The following is a 19473-nucleotide window of genomic DNA, read 5'->3' on the forward strand; positions in this document are numbered from 1 at the left end:
CAGTGCCAGCAATGAGAGTGGCATAGCTGTCATTTAATTGAATTGTGTGCAACTCTCACTTGTAGTTCTAATTTTAACTGGTCAATGGGATTCACCTTTTCAAGTTGGAATTAGTCATCTGAACAATGTTGAATAAATAAACGCAAAAAAGCCAAGTATCTTTGGCGATACAGTCTGTTTGTTTTAAGACTGCAGGAATTCAAATGTCCAAGTATCCTAATTTTAATAAACCATCTCTTAATATGTGGTGAAAATTCAGTACTATATCATTTAAAACAGTCCATACAGAAGTGTAATCTGAAAAATTGGGTTGCACTTATCTGCTTACATTTTTAATGATGTGTTTTTAATGTTTGCAGATATACTGTGTAGAATGAACTATTCAAGAAGCTGTTTAAATGTTTACAAAATCATTATCTAAATTATAATAAATGCATCCAAACTGATGCAATGCACCTGAACAGGAGCTTCCCTGTGGAAAATATTGAATGGCGAAGCACTTGTTCACCATAGCAGTTCTTGTTGGCTGTCCTCCCTCTTGGTTGTTAGTTTCTGAATTTCTGCCTTTCCCCAATGTTGTACAACATTTCTCTTGAGCTTAAAGATGGAAAAAAAAAACAACAAACATATTTTCAAGCAACTTCAGCTCATGTCACAGCCCGGTTACTCAACATAGTGCTCAGAAATTGAACAGTTTTACAAAGAAATTTGATCTCCAATGCATTACACCCTTTTACATGAAAGTGCTCTAAACAAACTGGATTATCTTGAGTAACCAAGCCATGAATTATGAGAAGAGACATTGCTGATAAGTTTTTCAAATGTTTGTTTTTTTTACTGAACCACCACCAAAAAAAAAAAAAAAGATGATTTTGTCCCTACAGTTTGGAAGACAAGTAGCAATATCCTAATAGCTACAGGATTCTGTGTTTTACTAAATTGATAATGATGAGGAAAATGTTTTAAGAATTTTAAAAGTAGGCCATACAGTAATTACAGCCGGGCAATTCAAGTCATTTTGTTTTGGTACTGATTCCAATTAAAGAGGACCATAGCTGGTAAGCTGCAGCTAGTTGGACTTGCTAGAATAACTCTGCAAAATAAAACCTGAATCAACTTTTTTGCACTAGCCTGTGTCCAGGTTTAAACATAATGCAAACATAGGACAGCAAACCATAAATCAAAACAACTTTCAGTTGTTTGTTTTTCATAAAAAAAAAAGCTTGCATTATTTAACCAAATTAAGTTTCCCCCAAATTCTGCATCTCACAGCAAAGCTATGCGGATGATTGATTTTGCCTTCGTGTATTCCTCTTCAGGATAGCAACAGCATCTTTATCCATTTGCCCTTTTGTTTGGGGGAGTCACCGGGGAAGCCTTGGTAGCCCAATAAGCCAATCATAAAAAGGCAAGGGTGTGAAACCACGCCTCGTTTATAGAAATACGGCCTATGAGCGAGTTGTTTCAATGCTTGGGCGTTTCCAACTCCCATCCACAGTCTGACACTGCCCTACCAAAGCTGTTTGGCTGGGCGAAGTGAATGACGTCTCTGCATTTGCGGGCCGCCGACGCAGGGCTGGGTTTCCATTTTCAGAGCGAGTTTCGGGGGGGATCGTCAACATGGAGCCGGAGATGGAGGACAAAACGTTGGAGCTGATGGTAAGATTCCTTTCCGTACGGCGTTTTGGACGCTTAAAGTGCTTTGTGTAATGTGTACAATGTGGAGGCATCGAGGCTGTTTGAGGACAGTAATGGGCTGAAGCGGTTTATCGGTAGAGGTGGAGGAGAAAGGAGGGGGGGACCTGAAATCAGAGGGAGGGCCTGAAATTATCGATATATTTGACCAAAAATACTCCGGATCATGGCTGGATCCATGAAAAAAGACCCAAGTGTAAACATCTCACAAATGTTCACCGTAAACATGAGTGGTCAGAAACAATAGTAAACGATGTGAAGAACGAATAATGTACAGTTTTCGGCCGAAGACAGCCGAGGATTCTCGGGGTAGCATTCACTGCGGTGACGCTGCGCCACTTTAACAGGGCCCTGTCTGGTAACGTTACTTAGCCTTTCAGCTAACGCTGGCTAGAAAACGATGAAGCATTTAAATTTACCGATGTCTTATCAAGCTTGTGTGACGAAACTCCTTACTATAACGATTGTTTGGGATGACCAAAGAGTCTCTGTAACCTCACGAAATGCGATTTAAATTGAAACAATAAGCCATTGTTTCTATATTTTTCTAAAGTGCGTAGAAGGAAGTGTATTGCATTTTCATTCAAATAGCTTCACCACCATTAGCGATGTAGCAACCAGCAATATAGCTAGCGTGCTAAAGGAGCTAGGTGTATGTGATAATATTAATATCACCCTTATCCCTAAACAAATATCTTGTACGTTTTAAAAGGAGCTTCAAAATGACTGTCCTGCTAGTGGTTGTTGACACGAATTTTGGTCCAAAAACCTAAGTGTTCATGTTACATGGTTAGCTGTCCTGTTAAGCTAGTTAGCTACGCTAAACAGAGCTAAAGCAGAGCTTGTAACTTATAATCACAAAGTGGACAAAGATATTTGAAGTCAGTTACTTAAGGAATGGCACGTCGTGTTTTAAACGTCATGTTTGTTAATATACTTGGGCCGTCGCATTTATGTAGTTAATTGTAGTTTTATTCACAGGACTTGGTCAGCCTGGTCTTGTGTCGCATTCTACTTTCCTGTCGACATGTGTTTCCGTATTTTCTTAGCAAACTGTGACAGGGATAGCCAAAGCATCTTCAAATGATGGTTGTCTCAGCTAAAATAACAAAAAGTCAAATTCAAAATTGTTTTTTTAACCATGAGGGGAAGCAATATATGATGGGCGAAAATTGTACTCAACATTGTTAAAATAGAAACTTCTGAAGGCATTACTTATCTGTATTACTGCCTGATTTTTGGGGATCTTTCCAAAAGAATACGAGTTGTCTTGTTTATATTAGTTTTAAGTAGGTCGTAGCAAAAAAATAATAATAACAATAACAACAATAATAATAATAATTTTGCTCAGGATGATATTCTCAGCGGTAGATCTGGAGACCTCCTCAGGTTTCTGTGAAGTGTCCAGGAGGTCCCCTGTCGAAAGGCAAATCATTTTGTGATATCATGCTTCCAACATACTTAATAAAAATATCCAAAAACATAGGTCATTAGTTTCATATGCCTTTTGTACTAGACTATCCCGATGAAACATTTTTATTAAGTGGATTTTCTTGGGGTAATGTGTACCAATTTAGGCATGTTTGACTTTATTTGTTTGTGAAACACTGATGAGTTATTATAAAGTATGCTTTAAGCAAATTTTGCTTCGAACAATCCCATCAGCTTTGTACAGGGCCTATAACTATGGATGGGTTTTTCTAACAAATGCACACGGAGTATGTCGCTACTGGACCTACGTTTCACATTATCTATTTCCTTTCTCTGAAGATAAGTAGCACATACTTAACCGAGGGAGGACTTGTCACTTGAACAGTGTCCTGTGAGAGAAAACTTAACACCATCACAGAACAGATTGATTTTTGTCTGGGTTGTTTTTTTGTTTTTTGTATTTTTTCGTCCCAGTGTTACTCACAATCCACATAAGAGTGGGGATGGTAGAACAGTGTGGGGTTTCTGTCAAGCGAGACAGTAATTGACAGCTAATCCCATTGCCCCCTTCCTCTACATATCCCCACCAAGTTCATGTCTAATAATGCTTCTGTGTGTATGTTTATCTGTCTGTACCTTGTGTGAAGGAGTGTGTGTTCCTGCGCTCACTGTGCAATGTGTGTGTAGCTCTAATACTGGTTTTTCCCCCTCACTATTCCCCCAACTCCTCCCCTTTTCTTCTCTCCTCACCTTTGATGGTCACACATCCAACACCTCTTGATTCACAACCAATTTATTCATCCATTATTTTGTATTATACACTTTACCACACATCACTATCACCCCACTCCTCATATGAACTCCGCAACCACTTTTTCAACTCACGCATTCACTCACATCCTTGGTTTTATCCTCCCGATTTCCCTCATTAACCCTCCTCCTCATTTCCTTTACTTTACATCTCTGGTCTCTCGCTCTTCCCTTTCTCTTCCTCCCTCACCCTGTCCAATTCGTTCTCCTCCTCCCTGCCTCCCTTCCTCTCTCTCTTTCACACAGTGCTCTGTGCCTCGCTCTCTCTGGCTGGGCTGCTCCTCGGTGGCTGAGAGTTTGTGTGCACTCAGGTGCCTGCAGAGCATCCCCTCCACCCGGGCTCACAACCAGGTTCTGCCTATCTCCTCTTAATTCTGCTGTTCCTCTCCCTCCTTCCTCCCTTGTCATCTCCTCACCTTTCACTTTTCTTTGCCCACTTCACATGACTTTCTGACCACCTCTATACCGACGCCATCCACTCACCCAAACCCACCCTCTTACCTCCTCATCTTTTGTTGTCCTGTCCTCCCTATCGGGGGGCAGACCAGGTTCCCCTTCAATGCGTTGCTTGACTCTCTCCGCTTGAAACTGAACTCATTGTTTTCAAAAGTGGTGGATAATTGTTTCTAATCACCGTACTCGAAATCCAAATAGAAAGCAGAATTTGGACAAAGCCATAGATTAAACAGTGATTGTGTATTTTAAAGGGGGAAATGGGCTTTCGAGTTAGATGCTTTTGAGGGGATCTTATCCATATCGCAATTTGGTTGCAGTAGGATACACTTTTTTTTTTTTTCTACACAGTGCCCCTATATTTATTGTTCAAAAGCATTTTTCATCTTCTGCTTTTGAAGTGCGAGGATCAAATAGGGGAGGGTACTTATTCAAGCTCTGAGAGACTACATGCTTGCTTGCCTGCCTGCCTGGCCAACCTGGTTTGTCTGTTCTTTAATAACTATCCCTCTCTGCTCTGCATGATCATCTCCATCAGCAAGCCCATCCTGGCTGCTTATCCTGTCTGCTTGGTCTTGGTGCCGGACCTTTTGTTTGTGTGATTGTCAGTGGCAATAACTAAAATGTTCAGTGTCAGTTTTTTGCTTAATGTCCACGTGAAAAAAAAAAACAAAAAAAACCGTTAGTATGACACATGATCTGAGCAACAACAAAAAAAAAGACAAACAAACCAAGGAATAAGTCTGTGATGACAACAATATGAAACAGTACTTGTTTTTAGGTGGAAATGAATCTATGTATACATGGCTAATATTGATAAATTACTTATTCTGATTTTTGCCATCACACCCATTTCAAGGCTTGACCTGAACGCAACCACACACTTTGGGCATATGCTGAAATACGAACCCACACTCAAGTGACAGGTGTGTTCAGGCTACAGATCAGTTTGTTGCGTCATCATTCTCAGACCATCAACAGTTTGATTTGTCTGCAGTGAAATAAAAAGGTTCATTTTTTTTTTTGCTGTGTTCTGCCTTATTATGTGTAGTTTTTTGTTGTGACTGACAGGGCACATAAACCATTAAAAGGTTTAGGAGGAAAATAATTACATTGTAAGCATAATAATACTTTGTTACATATCAAAAAGGCCCATTGTCATAGCAGAGCTGTAGGTTTACTTCATAAAAAGGCTTGTACAACAACAGAAATTCAAAGGAATAAATGCATCAGTTTAAACTCTTCAATGGATGACACATGCTGGCCCAGTTTCTGTTTGACATGCCAAGTGAGTGCCTTGAATTCTTAGTATTCCTTATCAAAGCTGTCAAAACAGCAAATTATACAAAATGTTTTTTGCCCAGTAGTAAAGAACAAAATACCATCTAAGGTCACAGTTAAGAGGAGGTTGTTTTTCTCACTGATGTTTTTTGGTGTATATTTTTCTCCCCCGCTTCTGATTTGGTGTTTAACAACACCGTATGCTCAGAATTTGGTTGACCCTACGTACCAGGCTCATGGTTTGAAGTGAAGAAAATAATAACAGACTAGGGTTTAAACTTTCATTTAACCTGTAAATCTCAGGCAGCTTCTGTTTTTTTTTCTGTTTTATCCTTTATTTCATCTTCATTTATGTAAACCCTTGTATTTATTATAGGTGCGTTTGTGTGGGGGGGGGTTCTCTAAATGCTTTTAAAATCAAAAATGTAGGAGAGCATTTTTTTTTCTTCTTGACAAAGTATCGTTGATTAGAATTTTACAGCTATTTAGAGGAAACTGAACAGCCCAGAGGCTCTACTTGCCATCAGTCCCATGGGTTTGTTCAGGACCCCACTGCAATAGTGGCACACAAAACAAGATTTGAGTGGTGGAAAAAATGGTCAAAGAAGCTTTAGCTCAGTATACTTTTGTAAACCATTTTGTCTCCTTTGTTAAATGGCTTTACTGAAATTCATATTTTGGAGTGGTGTGAAATTGAGAAGATAAGCATTCAGACTTCTGTCACCTGTCTGGCAGTGAACAGCATCAGTCCATCTGACAGATTCGACAAGTTTTTTTTAATTCATTCATTTGTTTGTATATTTATTATATTTTAATCAATTTGTCTCAATTTCCGTTTGCTTTTTTTATGTTGTGGATTTATACCGACTTGAGTCCTCTTAAAACCACTTTATTCCTTAGCAACAAACAGCATCTAAATACTTTTTCTGCCACCTGCCAAACTACACACACTCTGTCTGTGCTTTATGGGCCACTGGCAGTGCAGCATGGAGGTCTTTGCAAAAACAAAATGACCCACCCATTAATTGGACACCAAAGGCTTTTTCTGAAGCCCTGTTAATACCTAGTATTAACTTGCATCCTCAGTGGAATGAGTATAATTGGACAGCTTTGAATATGAGTTTCAGTTGGCATTAAATAGTTTGTCTACACATGCTTTGTTGCCCAGTCATGATTAGTTTTCATTTATGACATATTTTATGAGAATAACCATTTTTTTTCCATGTGTAAAGCCCTACTACATATTTCTGTTATTTCTCTCTTTTTTTTTTTCTCTTCCTGCTGGAACACATAGCCATAATAGCTTATGTTCACCACCAATGACACACGGATATAATCATCAAATCTAAATTGAGACACAGTCTGTCATTATTATCCTTTGTGTTGACCACGTACAATTTCCACTGACCTTTTTATTCAATTTTAGGAAACTGTTAAATGATCTAGCTGGACAACTGCACCAACTTCAAATGTGGTCACAGTGATTTGATCTCCCAAATGCCTTCATATCTGTATTTATAGTTGTCAACTTGGCTCGGTTAGTAAGTCTTAAGATATCCTGAAAATAAAATATATATTCAATTTTACATTTGGGAAAACGCTTTTGACTGGCATTTTTGTGTATTGGTCATTCTATTATTTTGTATTTAACTTATGTATGTTTATTGATCTGTTTGGATCACAAAAAGTAATCGTATTTGTATTTGGAACGTATCTTGGTCATTAATTCAGAAAAGTAGATGCACCAGATCAAAATAATTTATTTTCAGTGTCCATAATTGCAAATATTTGTATGCATTCCATCATAGCACGGATAGGCATGTAAATATCAGAAAGCGATAGATTACATTCCCTCATGCAACAGTGATCGCTAAATAACGGCTGTAGTTCAGTCATGGGACTCGTGAAAGTTATAATGTTTTTGATGCATTAAAAAAACAAAATATACACTCAACACCACAGCTTAGTTAGGGAAACAGTGTTATATCTTGTGAATGTTATACTATTATGCTACATGTATTGAACTTCCTTGTCTTGTGGTGGAAATCAGCTATTAGATGGAGCTGTTATGCAGAAGCTTCAAGATTTTAAGGGTGCACATTTTTTTATATCCCATTTAACTCCTGCTGTGGTAAGTCGTAATGTGTAACTAACTGCTGGTCATATGAAAGAGAGACTGAAAGAATCTTGATGAGTCAAAAGATTTAAGTTATAGGTTAAGTAAAGGAACTGTGATGAATGCATGTGAGTTTCTGTTAAAAAAATATTTAAGTTACATTTGAAAATGACAAATTGGGAAAAATACTGTATGTTTTATTTAAGTTTTTTTTTTCCCTCAAAAGATGTTAGACTAATACTTCTGTTCACTGTACCTGGGCTATCATGCCCCAAAACAAGGCAAATTTAATGTTAAAAGAAAAAACAGTAACATACACACTTTTTTAAGTAGCTCCTTTAAGATTGATTATCAATCAGTACTAACACATTTCTCAGAACTTTGGATGTTCATTATTGGGCTGATTGGGGGGGTCAGCACTTTTTCTTGTATGTAGAAGAAGAAGAAAATATATATATGTTTGTGTGTATGTATGTATGTTCTTTAGGGGCAGCATTTTTATGGAGATGTTTTTTTTTTTTCTCCCTTTTTTCGCTGGAACTATATGTTAATCCAAAGCTCACTAATACTTCCTTCAATAATACCTGCCATTTAGCATGTAAAACTAACAAATTATTATGATATACCAAGGTTACTTTCTGTCAGGTCAGTTGTTTGTGCTCAAACAGGCTCCACTGAGGCCACACACTGCTAATTTTGCAATAATATAAAACCTTACTGGATTATCACTTTTAATGTGATCAGAGGATTCAGCTGCTTAGCAAAAACACCGATTTCTGTTGAGGAACAAATTACCGTGAGCACAATTTAAACTTATTAACAGGTTTGCAGTGCATTTGAAAACTAGAAGTCATGAGAAATGAGGATATAGATTTACGGCCACTTTGGAAACTTCTTTTATATGCAGGAAAGCCACAGTCTGATTTTAATTTAAGTACAGTCTTGCCTTCGCTGGTGCCTGTGACATACCTGAGATGCTAGTTAATTTCCTGTCCAGACTTCTTAGCCCACATATCAGACAAACAAGCAGATGAATCCCTTTTCTTGTCGTGCTCAGTGCTCTTTCTCGCTCCATATTTCTGTATGCACGTGTGTTTGTGAGCGCACGCCTCAGAGGTCATGATGGTTACCCTTCCTTGGCTGTGTCGTGGCACTCGTGTCCAGCGATAATCACACTGCTGCCCTGGCTCTTGTGGTGCCTTCAGCTTAGCCTGGAGTTGCTGAAAACTACCAGCCGATTCACACTTTTCTGTCTTTTCTGTCCTGTTTCCACAGAACACATCGGGAATGGAGTCACAGAACCTTGTAGACGATCTGTCGCCAAAGAAGAACACAGTTCTCAAGGTCTTTATGTGGTTGTGTCTATTTTGTTGTAACATTAGGTCTGCATAACAGCATACAGACATCTTTGTCTGCTTGTACCTAAACATTTTGAACTACTGTTCTTCTTCATATTTGAACAGAATTAACCAATATACTGCAGGTTTTGTGTTCTCTATTTGATTCATAGGCCCACAAATCCATGATTTGTGAGAGGTGTCACAGTGGCTTACATAAACATACATAAACAGGCATTGTAACGTCTTTGCTGTGTTTACAACACATACACACCTCCTGCATCAAGTAGTTTTTAACACTTGGCAGTGAGAATCGTATTTTTTTTCCTGCAAAAATCAACCACATTCAGCAAAAGTGGACAGTGCAAGAGAAGTTGTCAAAAATAGAGGTAATAAGGATAAGCAATTAACAGTGCTAACAATATGCACTGCTCAAATAAATAAAGGGAACACTATCCGAGATCACACATCCTAGATCTGAATGAATTCTGAAAAAATACTTTGTTCTTAACATAGTTGAATGTGCTAATAACAAAATCACACAAGAATGATCAATGGAAATCAAATGCATTAATCCATGGAGGTCTGGATTTGGAGTCACATTTAAAATTAAAATGGAAAATCACACTACAGACTGATCCAACTTTGATGCAATGTCCTTAAAACAAGTCAAAATGAATCAGTGTTGCTTCCTAAGTGGACAGTTTGATTTCACAGAAGTGTGATTGACTTGGAGTTACATTGTGTCGTTTAAGTGTTCCATTTATTTTTTTGAGCAGTATATGTATATAAAGGTAGGTAAATGATGTGACACTATGTAAACCGTATAGACAGTAAAAACGTGCAAATATTACGATTAGCAGCGAAAAACCCGCAATACTAGATAATAAAAACCATAGCCTTCTTTTCATCATGTGTATATACAAGTCCTATTTCTTATATGACAATATATTTCAAATATCTTTGCAGCTTAGTAATGGTCCAGTTGTGGGGTCCCGCAAGCGTCCATCAGAGGGAAACTACGAGAAAGAGAAGGAACACTGCATCGCACTATTTGACCAGTGGTCAGAGGCCGACCAGGTGGAGTTCGTTGAACGTTTGATCTCCCGAATGTGCCACTACCAGCACGGCCACATTAACTCCTACCTCAAACCTATGCTGCAGAGGGACTTCATTACTGCGCTGCCAGGTACCAATTTAGATATCCGTGTCCTTAAGTGATAGCTTTGGGAAGAAAAGCATCATTATACTGACTGAATGCTGCTTTTTTTTTTTTTTTTTTTAAACATCTATACATAGAATATATTTTTCTTCTGCAGCAAATCATTGGATTTAAACCACAGTTGTAAACCATTACTTCATTTATAAGACAATAATGTCTACAGGGAGGGACAACTAATTGTTTTGGTTTTGACCAGTCACTACTAGCAATCAGAAATTGACTCAGCCAATTGTAGTTGGCTAGTTATCATTTTGAATTCATGAAATTCAGTTATTCAGTTAATAATACCTTGTGTGAATTTGATTTCATGGTCTAAATGTTTGTTGAGGGCCCGAAGTATGAAGTTATGCCGTTTTATAAATCAGAAATATTTGACCTAACTTAAATAATCCAAAGCAAAAATCTACATTTAGCTTGTTTTTGTCTGTGAGATTTTTCAGCTTAACTGCTACATTTCTCATCTTAAAAATCTTATCTTAAATCTTGGAAAAATATCACATTAACATAACTGGTGGAATACGAATGCTTGGACCAATCTAGGTTAAGTACAAGTTATTTTTATTTCAAACACACACATACACCGTACACCCTCCCTGCCAGCTGAATGGATACATAGATTTGATTATCAACTTTTTATCGGCCGTGAAAATTTGATATCACCTACCTCTAATCAAGACACAAAGAAATTCTTTGATTGGTTGTTGAAGAATAAAAACACAAATTGCATAGTCATACACTGATAGACAGCAGGCAGATCAGCAGAGTTCCGATGATTTTCACCTTGTAAGTCACTCTTCCTTCTTTCCCTTCCTCCAGCCCAGGGCCTGGATCACATAGCTGAGAACATCCTGTCCTTCCTGGATGCGCGCTCACTGTGTGCAGCAGAGCTAGTGTGTAAGGAGTGGCAAAGGGTCATCTCTGAGGGCATGCTGTGGAAGAAGCTCATTGAACGGATGGTCCGCACTGACCCACTGTGGAAAGGCCTGTCTGAGAGACACCAGTGGTAAGAATGAATGAATTCATCTACAGTACAAGGACAGCTGTCCTATCCTTGTATGTCCTTGTCAGAGCTTGAAGGAAAAATGGCGTATCAGATTTAGTAATCTATATTGGTTTACCATTGAACTTGTACTGGCATATATTAGTGTCTCAGTATCATATTGTGCATCTATAAAACATTTTTATAGACCGTGATGCAAATGAAAGGCACGGTACACACCTTGTGGAAAGTAGCAGAGGTATAAAGAAATTCTCCCTGACTCGCATCAAAAATAAAATCTGCACAAACTGGACTATCAACTTAACACAGTCACCTGGTTATACACAGTGTTTATACTGTCATCGCATTTAGAAGCTCTGTCATCAGTATTGGTCTTAAAAATCTCATAGAATCAATTCACCTTTTTACAACCCATTTTTTTTTATCAGTCAAAAATTTCAGTTATGCTCGAAATGCTTGTAAAGAGTCTAGCCTTTGGCATTTGATCTAATATGATGGACTTGTTAATAAAAAGAGGAATCAAGACTAGATCTATTTGATTGCTCTTAAGTGTCTAGATTAGTTAAAAAATATGAACTGCCACTCTTCATATTTTCTATCCTTTGCCCCAGGGAGAAATATTTGTTTAAGAACCGTACATCTGAAGTCCCACCTAACTCCTACTATCACTCCCTCTATCCCAAAATCATCCAAGACATAGAGGTAAGAGTTGGAGCAGATATCCACAATAAAATGTTTTTTTCATTGCTATTTTCTGTCATTTTGGTCAGTTTACTGTGTTAATAAAATGTTAATCAACTGGTCTTGATTGTCATCTCAGTTTGACAATACAGTTTTAAAATGTATATATATTCCTTACATATATCATTGGTGCCAGTTTTACTGGCTTTCAAAGAAGTCTAATTTTTACCTGAAAAGTGATTGGTCTAGCTTTGTTTTACACAGTATAATATATTTTTTACACCTTTTTTGTTTGTTTGTTTGTTTGTTTTTTGTTTTTTTTTCGGTAAGCCTTTTATAGATCTCTTTTGTGTACTTAATTCTCATCTCTCTCCCTCTTCTTTCAAGACAATTGAGGCAAACTGGAGATGTGGCAGACATAATTTGCAGAGGATTCAGTGTCGCTCAGAAAATAGTAAAGGCGTTTACTGCCTCCAGTACGACGATGACAAGATCATCAGTGGCCTTAGGGACAATTCCATCAAGGTATGTGTGACATGAAAACATCACATCTGTCTTGCCAAGGTAATCACTTGAAATGACCTGTCATTTGAATTGCTTTGGCAAACTGTGATGAACAAGAGGATAAAAGGTTGTTCATTTTGTTATTGGGGATATTCATAAAGAATCAGTATTTAATAAATCCTGTTCACAATTTAAGCCTAAACAAAGCAGTAATGTACTGTCTGTAGTAGTCATGACCTAATCTGACATCTTTTAATAAGTAGCCACTTAGTTCACTCCCTTTTACACAACAAAAATAAAAAACAAAAAGTGATGGGTTGTGCACACACACATGCATGCTGGGCGGCTGTTTCCTAGTAACCACATTGCTATATTTATGAATAGTCTTTGGTTTGGCTTAGTTTGACTTACCGTCTTATTGTCTATGGCACAGAGACATAAATGAATTACAGGCTGAAAGGCCTCAAATCTAATTGGGCTTTGTGTTCCACTTAGTGGTCTTGCCTGGTAGAGGAGAACAAGAAGATGATGAAGAGCAGGGGGGGGAATAGAGAGAGGAAAAAACAAATTGTCATTTGTTTGTTGTGGATTAGGCCGATGCGAACCCAGGCAGCAGCTAAATGGGTCTTGAGTAGATGCATACAGCGCTAAAGTCAACCCAGTACACAACCCACTCTGAAACTTGTGCAAATCCACCAATGTATACATCTTGTGTCTTTATCTCTTCTCTTTCATATATTTGCCATTTTACCTCCTGCAACTGTATTTGTTCACTATAGATATGGGACAAACAGACTCTGGAGTGTCTGAAGATACTGACCGGTCACACAGGCTCAGTCTTGTGCCTCCAGTATGATGAGAGGGTCATTGTCACAGGGTCTTCTGACTCAACAGTCAGGTACAGAATACTTGTTTTTTTTTATTTGTAAAAGCCTACTTTCATAACTTTCATAACAAAAAAAATATGCACACGTTTCATAAATGAAGACGTCTCTTTTTGGCTCCAAAGATAGTGGTTAAACCTTTCCTTCGGGATTAATAAAGTTGTTCTCACCTCATATACATTCATGCACATTCAACAGACATTAATGACCTCAAAATGTAGCCACGTAATTTAAAGATAACTAACCATATAACCAACAGGGCTATGTTACGTGACAAACATTGGAAGCTCCAAAAAAATCAAATTTCTTCAAAACTTTTTTCCCCCCGACACCAGAGGTCTCAGTTGTCAGATGATAGTTTGCAGTACAGTATAGTGCTATTCTTGGAGAGCTATTACCCCCCCCACCTCCTTTTTTTTCGTGTAGTATTACATAATATCACTAACCTCACCAGGATACCCCTAATGTTTGTTGTTTATCCCCTTCGGAAGTTGATGAAGATGGCGCCCTAACACAGCTGGAATATAAAGTATTCCATTTGTTACACACTCCAGCAAATGAGGAATATTTGCGCGCTTTGACACTTGCTAGGCGATTACATATAGAAGCTCAGCATTACTTCTCTTCTTACTTCACACTGTAGTTGCAGGGCTGTTTCCAAGGAAAATCTGACATCACTTTGTTAGCAATAAGTTGACAGGCACTTTGTTTGTAGGTTTGCTGGTCAGCTTTTCCAGAGTGTTCTGTATTTGACACTCCATTCCCAGGGGTGCAATGCAATAATATGTTCTTTACAGCTACCCCTATGTCTACACAGATCTGCAGTGCATACAATGTGTGTGTGTGAACTTGGGAGTTACCCTCCATTGTTAAACTAATAAACATGATTCTCTTCCATATCTCTATTGTTTTTCTCTCTACTCTCATTACATGTCTCTTCCCTTTTCCAAGTTCATTTTTCTTTTCTTTCATTTTGACCTCTCATCTTATTTTTCTTTTTCTCTCCCTTTGTTTTTCAATTTTCTCACCCCTTTGTCATTCCTTCACTCTGTGTCTCATGTTCCATTTTACATTCCACATTCCTGTTTTTCCATTTCTCCTTTTCTTTGTCTCGTTTCATTCTGTCACCTTTTCCTCTTGTGTTTTGGCATCCATTTTCTTACGATTTCTGTTTTTCTCATCCCCCACTCCTCCTCCTCCTTTCCTTCCAATTCCTCTTGGAAGGGTGTGGGAGGTGACAACAGGTGAGGTACTCAACACACTGATCCACCACAACGAAGCAGTGCTGCACCTACGCTTCGCCAGTGGTCTGATGGTCACCTGTTCCAAGGATCGCTCTATTGCTGTCTGGGATATGGCCTCTCCTACTGACATCAGCTTACGTCGCGTCCTCGTAGGACATCGGGCGGCCGTCAATGTGGTGGACTTTGACGACAAATACATCGTGTCCGCCTCAGGGGACCGTACCATCAAGGTAACTGGATCAAGAAATGATTGAGAAAATCATATTGAGGGGAAAAAGTGTGTGTGAGGGAGGGGGTTCCATACACATATATAAAGATAGATGGATACATAGATAGACACATTGTTTTTCAATATGATTTTTTTTTGTGTGTGTGTGTGTGTGTGTGTGACAACGCTTGACGTCATCACATGCAGTTGTGCGTACATTACAACATCAGCTAAATTTGACCACTGCATTTCACCCGTCATGGGTCAACCATTAGCAGTGAGTAGCCACTTACCAGCATCCAGGGACTAGTTAGGGGTTCAGTGTCTTGCTCAACAACATTCTGACAAACTAGCAGGAGCTTTGGAATTGAACCAGATAAAAAACAGTTCGAAGACAATTGATTTTGCCACCTCATGTGCGTGTGTGTGTGTGTGTAATATTTAATATATATTTCAGGCAGCCTGGCTTACCTTCATGTTTACAATTACCCTCACCCTGCATTGTACTGAATTCTTCACATTTTTTATTGAAAAAGTTATTTTGCTCCGATGGTTGTTGAACTGTGGTGTTCCACATGGAAGTTGTTTTAAAGTGCTTATTATTACAAGAGATACGCAACTATGTTTTTGGTTTAAGTGGGCCGGTGTTTATTTCAGCATGTTTGTTTGACACAAAGTTTGTGTTGCTGTTTTGCTAAAGGTATGGAGCACCAGCACCTGTGAGTTTGTGCGTACTCTAAATGGTCATAAGCGGGGCATTGCCTGTCTACAGTATCGAGATCGTCTGGTTGTCAGTGGATCATCTGATAACACAATCCGGTGCGTATGTATTTCTTCACCTCAACCAAGCTCTTTTACGAAGTTTTGTAAACTTAAAATCAGTTAGTAATGGCTTGCAAGCAACCATCTAATGTTATTATGGTGGTTTGCAGTTTGATCTTGACCGGTGGTATCCAAGCGGGCACCCATTTTTAAGTGGTTCTGTTTAAAACTACAGTGTTCATTTGGGGGAAAAAAAAACAAAAAAAAACTCGTCATCACAGAATCTTGGTGATAAGATGAGCAAAGTTCTCCTTTTTCTTTCTGTGATGATCTAACCCTAATCTTTTCAGTGAAAAGTGAAATATTTTCAATGTGTGGATATATTTTGAATGCCATTCACATGATTTGAAAGATTATCATAAGACAATCTGGTTTTACTTTTGAAAAATGAAAACTTGGGTAGAAATATGTAGCTGGGGGAAAAGTTTTCTGAATATGCTATCTTTAACCGCTGATGGAGAGACAAAATATGTGAAGCTGCCTGGTCAGGTCTACCCTATTGTCCGTACTGAATATAATCCACACCTGCTAAAAATAACTAAATAAATATATGTGTGCATATATAGGCTGCACTTGTCAGAAAGCCGCAAGTGTCTACGTTGTAACAAGAGATATTTACACAAATCTTTTTTTTCTTTAATTAAATACATACCGGTAACATCCACAAATACGTCCTGGAAACGCTTTTTTCCGAACAGTGCCTGTAACGCGGCTGATGAGAAAGATTAATAATAAATAACACAAGGAAAAGTCCATCCATCCATTTTCTATCCCCGCTTTGTCCTACTCCAGGCATCTTCGTCTTCCTCCTGTGCACTAAAGCCATTAAATTGTCTTCTTCGTTGACGGAATTGAGCGGCCTCAGAATTTTCACGGTTATTTCACTCGTCCGTTCAGACGAGGCTAAATGTTTTGGCGGCATGAAGCTCGTTACCCCCCCCAAAAAAAATCCATAAATCGGCCACATCCTTGTTAAGACGGAGTGTTGAAAGCATGTGAAAAAAAGTAGCGGATTATAGTCCGGAAGTTACGATGCATTTAATCATAATAATTTATTCTTTATTAATCCCTTGAGCGAGTTGAATGTCTTGGTGAACACTGGGAATCAAACCAGGAATGTTCATTTCCAAGGACGATCTGCTTGTCCCTATTCAAAACCTTTTATCGCATTCAAATACCAGCAGCTTGTATCTTTCATCCACGGGCTCCGTATCATCACTTTACCATGGTGTAATAACACCTTTTTTTATTTATCAATGGGCCGATGATTGTCTATCGAGGAGTGTGAATACAGTATGGAGGAATTACGTCCTGATGAATGCGCCTCGCCTGCAGGTTATGGGACATTGAGTGTGGGGCATGTTTGCGAGTACTGGAGGGTCATGAAGAGCTCGTGCGCTGCATTCGCTTTGACAACAAGAGAATTGTCAGCGGCGCCTACGATGGGTGAGTCATTCCTCGCCCACCCCCGCGCCTCCCAACACCTCGAGTTATAATTCCAGATATCATTTGTCTCAAATATTGCGCCGCATCATATTTCTCTTTAGGAAGATCAAAGTATGGGACCTGCAAGCAGCCCTGGACCCACGAGCCCCAGCCAGCACACTATGTCTTCGTACACTTGTGGTCAGTAAAATTCTAGCCTTCATTGGATTGTGAGATATTTGCCGGAATAAAAATTTCGAGTGGAAAAACACTTTTTTTTTTTTTTTTTTTTTTTTGTCAAAAACTTCAATTTCCATAATTCATCGTGTGTGTTTTCAGGAGCACTCTGGCCGTGTGTTCCGCTTGCAATTCGATGAGTTCCAGATCATCAGCAGTTCTCATGATGACACCATTCTGATCTGGGATTTCCTGAACGTTTCAACCAATGGCCAGTCAGAGGGACGGTCCCCATCCCGCACCTACACTTACATTTGTAGATAGCAGGTACTCCGACATCGGACATACAATTGTACTATCTTTTAATACAGTACTCTTATTGTGCGGAGGATGCTGTTACGTTTGCTGGCACCCAGTTAAAAGACCGGTGTGTAACTTTGTCCGTCTCCTCCAGGTGGCACCATCCATTGCTCCCTCTCTTGTCGGAGCCCAGGGCTGATTTGCTGATGGGCGCATCCTTCGCGGAGCCCATCTTTATTCCTTCCTCCTCGTCATCTCTCTGTCCACCTCCCACCCTGCTCATGCCACCCCCCCTCTGACAGACTCCATTTTGACAGACTTGCGCCCTCCTCCCACCAGCCCTGTGTTTTCCACGCACAGGTCAACGCGGACGAGGATGGCCTATCAGTACCAGTACCGCTCTCCCGAGAATTTGACCCTCTACTACTAATTTATGTTTAATGAAGTACACTACTGACAGAATGAACACAGACCTTTATAAAAGTCACAAGCTCCCCTTTTGTCCCCTTTATACAAATTTAAGATGCTTCTGCTTCTTAGTTTTCAAGCCCCGCCAAAACAGTTCTCCACAGATCATGATTTGCTTAAAGATATATATTTATATGCATATAAATATATAGATATATATAGAAAAACACATGCACACACACACACACACACACACACACACACACACGGCAGCACAGTTGGACAGAGGATGACCTGAGCTGTGATGTGGGAAACAGACTCTTTACTCAGCTCCTGGAAAGGAGCAATGGCTGGGAGATGGAGGGAGTGAATGAGGGAGAAGAATGTCAAGGATAACTTGTGTCCTTGGGCATTCTCTCCCTCTCCTCCCTGTTTCTCTAACCCCCCTCCCCCCCTCGCTTTATCCCCTCTAACCCTCAGAGATGCACACTCGCTTGGAATATGGGGGCACACACACACACGCACACACACACACACACACACACACGCACTCAAGTTTGCATGAGTGTGTGATCGTATACGTGGACTTGTGAAATGGCCGAACCGAGAAATGGCATCTGACAGACATGCATGTGAGGTTGCCTGGGATACAGCATCCGGGTACACCTCAGCTAGTTTTTTTTTTTTTTTTTTTTTTTTTTTTTTCTCTTTAACTCTTAATTTCTTACTGTTTTTTATTACTGTTATTTTCTAATTTAATTTGAGTATTTTGGTTCTTAGTACAAAAATCATACTAAGCGTAGTCCTCTCTCTTTACTGTCTTTTCTCATTCTTCTAACTTCATCCCTTGGTCATCTGTCCTTTTCACTCCCATCTTTCTCTCCCCCCATCATCTACGTGCTTGCTTTGGTCATGAGAGAAGCTGGAATTCAAGAGCTCAAATTTAGTTGTAAACAGAGTTGTCTTGTCAAATTGTGTTGTATATTAAAATGATTTTTTAAAGAAGAAAATGACCTTATTGTGAATAAAGTACTTGACAGTGGAGTGTTGAGACAATTGTACATGAAAGTCTGTAAGTCAGTGTGAGTGAGTTTGTGCCAGGGAGCTTCATCCGACGTACAAATTCCTGCTTTTGTCCCTTGACCGTCAAATCCATCCTACGGGTGACATTCTCTTTGTTTCAGCCCTGAAAAAGGAAGAAATGGCTTCAACGGTTGCTGGTTCCCTTCAAATATTATAATATGAGAAATCTCAAATGAGAAGAAATGTCACATTTGTGATGGGAAAGTGAGCATCTGACTACTTGAAGTTGTGTGTGTCAAAAAAAAATCCTAGCTTCAGATAAGCAGGATTAAATTGTCATCTGTAAGTAGATGATGAAGAAACAACAAAACCTTAGATCATGCAACACATTATTCTCAACGAATGTCAATACAATTGAGGCTTTATGGGTTTCAACCCTAAACGCGCACCAG

General features: G+C 39.1%; 1 protein-coding gene across 2 annotated transcripts; it reads left to right on the forward strand.

The window, feature by feature from the left end:
* The first annotated feature begins 1505 nt into the window (after positions 1–1505).
* fbxw11a (F-box and WD repeat domain containing 11a) lies at positions 1506–19008 on the forward strand. Of its 2 annotated transcripts, XM_086158682.1 has the most exons (14): positions 1506–1659; positions 4183–4287; positions 9062–9130; positions 10093–10312; positions 11162–11348; positions 11957–12047; positions 12414–12551; positions 13310–13428; positions 14639–14888; positions 15567–15685; positions 17024–17134; positions 17236–17314; positions 17453–17617; positions 17745–19008. In XM_086158682.1, exons 1-13 carry the CDS (start codon positions 1621–1623, stop codon positions 17612–17614), a joined length of 1689 nt encoding a protein of 562 aa, XP_086014808.1. In that variant the 5' UTR covers positions 1506–1620; the 3' UTR covers positions 17615–17617; positions 17745–19008. The 2 variants fall into 2 exon arrangements, with proteins under 2 accessions (XP_086014808.1, XP_086014809.1); XM_086158683.1 differs by lacking the exon at positions 4183–4287.
* The last annotated feature ends 465 nt before the right edge of the window (positions 19009–19473 follow it).

This window comes from Fistularia commersonii, chromosome 13 (assembly GCF_037954325.1).
Source record: "Fistularia commersonii isolate RoL2024-O1a breed Wild chromosome 13, RoL_Fcom_v1.0, whole genome shotgun sequence".
NCBI classification, from domain to species: Eukaryota; Metazoa; Chordata; class Actinopteri; order Syngnathiformes; family Fistulariidae; genus Fistularia; species Fistularia commersonii.